The sequence below is a fragment of the Apaloderma vittatum genome, unplaced genomic scaffold (assembly GCF_000703405.1).
Source record: "Apaloderma vittatum isolate BGI_N311 unplaced genomic scaffold, ASM70340v1 scaffold21726, whole genome shotgun sequence".
Lineage (NCBI taxonomy): Eukaryota > Metazoa > Chordata > Aves > Trogoniformes > Trogonidae > Apaloderma > Apaloderma vittatum.
Window position 1 is genome coordinate 17233 of NW_009721516.1, and position 7942 is coordinate 25174.

Below are 7942 nucleotides of genomic sequence, written 5' to 3' on the forward strand. Positions count from 1 at the left end.
GGGAAGGGAAACACAGACGCTGAGCACAACTGGCTTATGCCCAGCTGCCAACCTTGGCATGCATTATGAGGGGCACAGGGCTCCATCAGCCCTAAAGATATCATGAAGTTATGATTATGCTTGAGTTTAAAACTCTTCTAAATTTGCTGAATTTTTGAACTTGGAAGAAAGAGAATGAGAGAAGAAAGGCCCTTAAGGCAGGTTTTGCTGTTTTGGTTTGGGGGTTTTTTCTGATTTTTTTTTTTTACTATTATTTTTCTCCTGCAGTTATTACTTTGTAAGTCTTTCATGAGCTAATTTATTTGCATTTGCTTTAAATAGGCCAGTTACTTTGTGTCTTTAAATGAACCCTTTAATTTCTTTTCTTACCTGTCTCTGAACTTCATTGTTTCTCTCTTACCTTTTACTAGGCAGGATAAACAGAAAAGCTCAGTGAACTTTGTTTTCACAGAAACACTGAAAACTTGCCGGTGTATTTCAGGATGTTTTTTAACATGTTCAAACACTTCCTGTCTCTCTAGTTAACTAACAACTAATGTAGCCACCAAGGAAGGCTGTGCCAGGAAAGAAAGACATATTGGGACAAAGTCCAACTGACTGGAGGTCAAAGGCAAGCATAGAAGTTTAGAATCACCTCCTTCAATGAGGTGACACAGAAGAGGACTCCGGGCATGAGCACAAGCCCTTTGGAAAATCCATAGTGCCTAGGATAAATTGATGCAGCTCTGGTGTTGTGGTACAGTTCTATGAAAGAATGTGAAGTCTTAAAGGTAAAAGACTATTTTCCAATACTTTTTTGTTTGTCATGGTGGTGGTGATTTGTTGCTTTGCTGCTTTTTGTCAAAGTAGCTGGCCTACGTGATGATCATACATGCTGAATTCTTGTACCTCAGCTAAAAAGGAAGAGCTCTGCTGGGTGGTCTGGCTGGGGGGCTGAGCCTGCCTATGGTCCTGAGTGTGGCCAGTCAGGTACCCAAGGGCTGGGCCCTGGCTGCTGCCAGCTGTCTTCTTCTCCTCAGGCCCCAGCTGCTTGTTGCTTGCAAAGCCACCGGCCCTCTCTGCTTTCTGAGATGATCTGTGTGGTTGTCTCTACACAGAAAAATGGAGGCATCCACATCTGCTCTGAATTCCAGGCCCAGTTTATGCCTTTTCTGAAGGAAAAAAATAGGAGGGAAGCAGAAATGTGTTTCCGCCTAGCAAAAATACTTAAAATTTCTAATACATGGTGGCATTAACAGGATTTTGTAAGAACAGATATGTGAGGAGATAGAATGAGGAAAGAGTTGGCTGCTATTATGTACAGGAAGAGAAAACAATGACAGAATGGTAATAAGAGGTTGCTTAAGAAGAAAAATAACATTTGTGTTTAAATAAAAAGCAAAAATAATATCATAGGAAAAGATGAGCATGAAGCTGCTGCCTAGCTGTGTTACTTCATTCATCTCAATAATTTTGTGCGATACGATTATAAGCTAATTTCACTTTTGTTTTTGCCAAGGTTTCCTCTCTAGTTCACTTGTATTGGTTGCAGTCACTGAAGAATGTGCCACTAGTGTGACAAATTCCGTTGTCATTACCACCTAAAGAACTTTTAGTATAATTAAATAAAACACACATAAAGTGCAAGATGTCTTATCCACAAAAAAAAGTGGATAAGATTGTGCCAAGTATTCAATTTCCTTTTGAGTTATGGAAATGCAAATTATCAGTGTAAGCAAATTATTAAAATTTGATTATTAGGAAAATACAGCTGGCAGACATATTTACCTGACAAAATTGTGTTTCATGTGAATCTTTCTTGTGCACAGAAAAGCTGCAGACAGCTAGTTAAAATTGTGTTAGTGAAGACTTTTCTGGTTCTCATACTAAAATAGAATCACAGAATCACAGAATCATAGAATGCATTGGGCTGTAAGCACCTTTTAAAGGTCACCTAGTCCAACCCCCCTGCAGTGAGCAGGGACATCTTTAACTAGATCAGGTTGCTCAGAGCCCCATCAAGCCTGACCTTGAATGTCTCCAGGGATGGGGCCTCCGGCACCTCTCCGCACAACCTGTGCCAGTGTTTCACCATCCTCATAGTAAAGAACTTCTTCCTAGTGCCTAATCTAAAGCTACCCTGCTCTAGCTTAAACCCATTGCCCCTCATCCTATCGCTACACACCCTTGCAAAACCTCCTCCCCAGCTCTTCTGTAGCCCCTTCAGGCATGGGGGGGCCACTATAAGGTCTCCCCAGAGCCTTCTCTTCTCCAGGCTGGACGACCCCATCTCTCTCAGCCTGTCCTCATAGAAGAGGTGCTCCAGCCCTTTGATCGGTTTTGTGGCCTCCTCTGCACCCACTCCAACAGGTCCATGTCCTTCTTTATTGAGGGCTCCACAGCTGAACACAGTACTCCAGGTGAGGTCTCACCAGAGCAGAGCAGAGAGGCAGAATCACTTCTCTGTATCTGCTGGCCACACTTCTTTTGATGCAGCCCAGGATGCAAGTGATTTGTTGAGATTTTAAAAATTGCAGTCAGCTGGCTACAGTGTTTGCCACTTCTGACTAGAGAATGCCACTTCTCTAGAAGTGACTGTGTGTACACTGTAGCCCTTGCCACTCAAGTGCTTAACAACCTGAATCTACTCAGGAAGAAAAAAAACACACGGACACTGTAGTGCTTTAAGGGTGAGGCTCAGTTATTCTACTGAAGATCAATATTAGGTAGCTGTAGTATTATTCACTCAAAATCTTTTTTTAAAAACAAACAAACAACAAATTAAAAAACTTACCTAAATCTCTTATAAACTCTATATTTAGTGATAACAATGGGGAGGGGAACTTACTTATTGGTGTGGTTTCGAAAACTGTTTTCTGTCAATAAGAAATTCACAGACTGTGATAGTTTCTTAGTGGCATTTATTGCTTATGCTGCTGAGCAGCAATAACAAGCTGAATATAAGGGAGTTCTCGTGGACAGCCTATGAGCCAGTGATGTGCCCTCATGGCCAAGAAGGCCAATGGCAGGGAACTGCTGGAGAGAGTCCAGTGCAGAGCCACAAAGATAATGAAGGGAATGGAATATCTCCCTTATGAGGAAAGGCTGAAGGAGCTGGGTCTCTTTAGCTTGGAGAAGAGGAGGCTGAGGGGTGACCTCATAAATGTTTATAAATATGTCAATGGGGAGTGTCAGGAGGATGGAGCCAGGCTCTTCTCAGTGATGTGCAATGACAGGACAAGGGGCAATGGGTGCAAGCTGGAACATAGGAGGTTCCACAAAAACATTACAAAAAACTTCACTGTGAAGTTGACAGAGCCCTGGCACAGGCTGCCCAGAGAGGGTGTGGAGTCTCCTTCTCTAGAGACATTCAAAACCTGCCTGGACACATTCCTGTGTGACCTGCTCTGGCAGGGGGGGTGGGGCAGGAGGTCTTTCGAGGGCCTTTCCAACCCCTAGCATTCTGTGATTCTGTGTGATTCTGTGAAGATTCTAATGTATTGCTAATTACACCATTTTTTCTCAGAGTTACTAATTTGGTTCCATAAAGTCACATGCACAGGCTTACACAGGCTAACTATTTAGAACTGTTCTATTCCAGTTGGTGTATCTAGAATCTGAACAACCTCTGGGACCAGAATGACAGCTTCAGCTCTACTGATTGCTGAGTAATAAAGATAAGAATTGAGTTACTGGCAAGCTTCTTCAACCTTTGAAAAGTTTTTAATGAGAAGTATGATCCAGGTCAACGTTTTTAAAGTGCTTTTTGAGTTCACTGCCAGTTACTTTTTTGTGTTATGGTTCACATCAATACAATGCATGTTGACGAGAAAAGATATGCAAGTCAGAAAAGCTTATGTGTTTGTTACTTCCTCCCCTCCCTTGCCCCCAGCTGACCTCTTCTGAAGCGAAAGGCAAGCATAAATTCAGACTCCTTTTGGAAATAACTCCAGTAAGGACTTGAAAATAATAACAACATTTTTTTAGAATTCAAGAAAATTTAACAACAGACGTGTTTGAAAATGTTCATCTAGTGGTTCAGCTAACATAGTGTGCTAAGAGGATCAGAATTTCTAGTACTAAACTGAGCTAAATCAACATGTGGTAAAGGGAAATGTGTATTAGTCATGTAATAAACTGTTTTGCTTAGTACCAAGGTACTGATAGATTCCTCAGGCTAGCTTAGTTGTTGTTATCTTGTTTTACCTGAAGAAAGTGTGTAGAAAGATCTATTAACATTACCATTTCATGGAGAGTTGTTAACTAAAGAGCACAACCACGTATCACAGTGTTACTTCAGGCAGGAGCAGTGGTGGACAGTTATTTCTGGTTGTTTTGCTCCCAGACAAGGCTGAAGAACTTCTGAGGTATGTGAAAGCTCCATATTTCTTCTATTGTTTGTTTGTTTTCTCACTACTGTGCTGACACTTGATGGTAGAGAAATAAGCAAACATAAGTAACAAGAGAAATTTAAGGGGAATTCTTATTGCTCCCCTTGAGGAGGATTAAGCACACGTTTGTGCTTAATTATAAAGAGATTTGATGAAAAATGCTTTGGACAGAGTCTTACCACCATGAGCAGTTCTACAAGGAGTCTGCAAAGGCGTGACATGAGCCAGCTCCTTATACACACTTCCATGAGCACCCATGAGCACCCTCTGAGTGCTGGCATGGGCTCTTCAGCCCAGCACTGAGTCCCTTCCCTAGTGCCAGCTCCGTTGGCCAAAGTTGGCTCCTAAGCACTCTTACACAGTCGATTTATACAATTGATTGCTCTTACTGTGGCATTTCTTGTCTTAGCAGAAAGGGGAAGTCTGAAACACATTTTGTTACAGTTGATCTAATGAGAAGTATTTAAATTCTGAACTAAGATCCCAAGAACATACACACAGACATCATAAATAGAGGAAAGCTAGTCTCCCAGGCTCTCAGTTAACAGATATGATTATTGAGAGGCTGAGATTGTATAAACATCAATGGAAGAATGTATCATTCGAAGTCAAAGTTGTTTCTCTGAGAAAATGAACAGAAAGCATTTGCCTGACAGGAAGCCAACCAAGTCACGGGATTTCCCGCCGACCGTCAAAAGTACTAGTACAATTGTAGAGGAAGCAGATGTAGGGGAACAAGCGAGGTTGCAAGGTCGCTGGTTTCAGTGGGAGTATAAGGCAGAACTGGAGCACTGGAAAGCATGAAGTGTTAGACAAAGAAGCTTAAAACTGTGAGTAAATACACTGTCGTTTGATTCCTCTTATGTGCAGCAGGGCACGATTTTGCGCATTCTGGTGCCATATCAAGCGTGCGCATAACAAACGTGGACTCCATTATTTTTTCTTTATATAACAACTGAAAAGTGCTGAGGTGTTATCTAACTATTGCAGGCAAAATGGGAGACAACGTTTTTATAAAGCTTCACTAAAACAGTTACTAAAAGCAAGGCTCTTATTGTTTTGGTCAGTAAGTTTCTTCAACTTCGTTAGCATGTCTTGCAGTAAAATCTTGTTTATTTTATTTGCACATAGTTAAAAATGGACAGCAGATTGTTTCACCTAGATCTGATTTGCAGGAGAACATCTGAGTGAACTTCCTGCTTCGTGTAACTTGCATGTAAAACTAAGATGGAGACTCCTGTTTAGAGACATAGAATTTCTCCTTTTTACATTGGCTAGAAAGTAGCGATGTTCCAAAAGGAAGAGGTGCTAAATGAGAGCATTTGCCATGACTGGATTTTAACATTAGGTCTTTACTGCAGGAAGACACTACTAGTTTGCCAGTATGTTTTAAATTGTAAAAATGCAATTTTCATGCAAATTTCCCATGCCTAATTTAAAAGGAAATTTTTAAGGCATATTTCTCCTTCATATAAGATTGACAGTTGAAAACATATTCCACCAGAACAGTGTAATGAATTTTGCACTTAGCATCTGGATATATATATATATAAACACACCCCTGGACCCTTTATTTCTGTAAATAAACATGACAGACATTAATGTGAGGAAATTTATTAGTGCTTTGTTTCATGTCACCCTTTAGCAAATTTGACCCACCTCTTATGCATGCTCCCCAGAAGAGTTTATATTCGGATTCTCTGATTTTCTCTACCTTCCTCAGTCACTTTGTTGTTCTCTTGGATGGGAAGACTGGACCTATAAACTACTCAACTTTTACAGCTTCATTGAAGCCCCTGTCCTCTGTCCTTGCTGCACGATTCTAATTCTCCAGACCTATTCCCATCTCTGTAAATAATTCTGTTGGTTTCTTCCAAGCACACACCAACAGCTAAATATTACCTCCAAAGTGTGTGTGTGTAAAAATGAAAATAAAAGCAATTGTGGATAAAAACAACAACTAGAACTTGAACTAACTATTTCTCCATGTTATTCCTGGCTTCTTTTTCTTTTGTAAGTTCTTGTTTTCCCCTGAAGTTTTCTGTAAGCATTTTTCAATATCACTTCCTACTTAATAATTTTACAAAAAAAAAAAAGAAATCACTCTAAAATATTCTTTCTCTTGGTTTCCTAATGGACAGCAGTAATTGTAAATGGTTTCCTATCTAAAAATAGGAATAACAATAAGTATTTGATAAACTTTGCTGCAAGCTGATAATTGATGATGCAACCCTACTATTTCATTGCCATCTTTTCAATGCAAATGTCACTTACAGGACACTGAGAGAGTGACAGGATTAAAGCCATAGTCCAGCCTAAGCAATTCTATGATTACTCCTACCCAATACTAAAGAATGCAGCTTGCATTTGTGTTCACAGCATCTTTTTCAGGAAGAAGAAAAGAATAAAGAATGTGGGTTTTCACTAACATAAAATATCTTTCAGGCCTCAAAGTCATTCATGTTCCTACTACTGTGTACCAAATACCTGAAACTGTTGCCGTGGGCCCAGCTGTAGAGTCAAATATAATAAAGTTCAGTATGAGTGTAAGAGAATCTCTGTTTTTTTCAAACGTGTACAAAACGTCAGGTCTTCATACTAAAATTTGAAGTATCAAAATAGTAACTATAGTGTTTAAGACAATACAGTTCAATACAAAATATTACTTCTTTGCAAATCACTGAAAGTGTTCTTTTTTGTGTTTGTTCCATTTTAGAAAAAGTGAATAGAAGACAGAGTGTAAAGTCTGTTAAGTGAAATGCAGCAATGATACACTGTGGAAAAAAACATATCTGTGCTGCTGTTCCATGTATTCTTATTTTTGCAAGCATTTTAATCTGTTCCTGGAAAGATCTTCACCTCCTGAAAAACACAGCTAGAAAAATCCTCCACCAGGCAACAACTGCCAGTCCAGCACGTCAGCTGTGTAGAGGAAAACCTGCTCAAAATATAATAACACCATTAAAAGATAACAGGACTTTTATTATATCCCCGTACTTTGATGGCAGAGAAAACAAAGTCACTCGTGTGATTGGGATTGTTCACCATGAAGATGTAAAACAACTATACTGCTGGTTCTGCTGTCAGCCTGATGAGAAGATCTATGTAGCAAAAGCGAGAATTGACGTTCATTCAGACAGATTTGGATTCCCCTATGGTGCTGCAGATATAGTTTGTTTGGAACCGGAAAACTGCGATCCAACATACGTATCGATTCATCAGTCTCCCCAGGGAAATATCGACCAGCTGCCAAGATTTGAAATTAAAAACCGCAAGGCTGAGACATCTTCTATTGACTTCACTGTATGCATCTCTGCCATGTTTGGAAATTACAACAATGTCTTGCAGTTTATACAGAGTATGGAAATGTACAAGATTCTTGGGGTACAGAAAGTGGTGATCTATAAGAATAACTGCAGCCATCTGATGGAGAAAGTCTTGAAGTTTTATATGGAAGAAGGAACTGTAGAGGTAATTCCCTGGCCAATAAACTCACACCTCAAGGTTTCTTCTAAATGGCATTTTTCTATGGATGCAAAAGACATTGGCTACTATGGACAAATCACAGCTTT

The 7942-nt window shown here is 39.9% G+C and overlaps 1 protein-coding gene across 1 annotated transcript; it reads left to right on the forward strand.

Annotated features, from left to right (window-relative positions):
• Positions 1-7136: 7136 nt before the first annotated feature.
• LOC104275466 lies at positions 7137-7934 on the forward strand (the record flags this gene model as incomplete). Its single annotated transcript, XM_009871429.1, has 1 exon — positions 7137-7934. A coding segment is annotated over exon 1 (798 nt), but the record flags the coding sequence as incomplete, so codon positions are not given.
• Between the last annotated feature and the right edge of the window lie 8 nt (positions 7935-7942).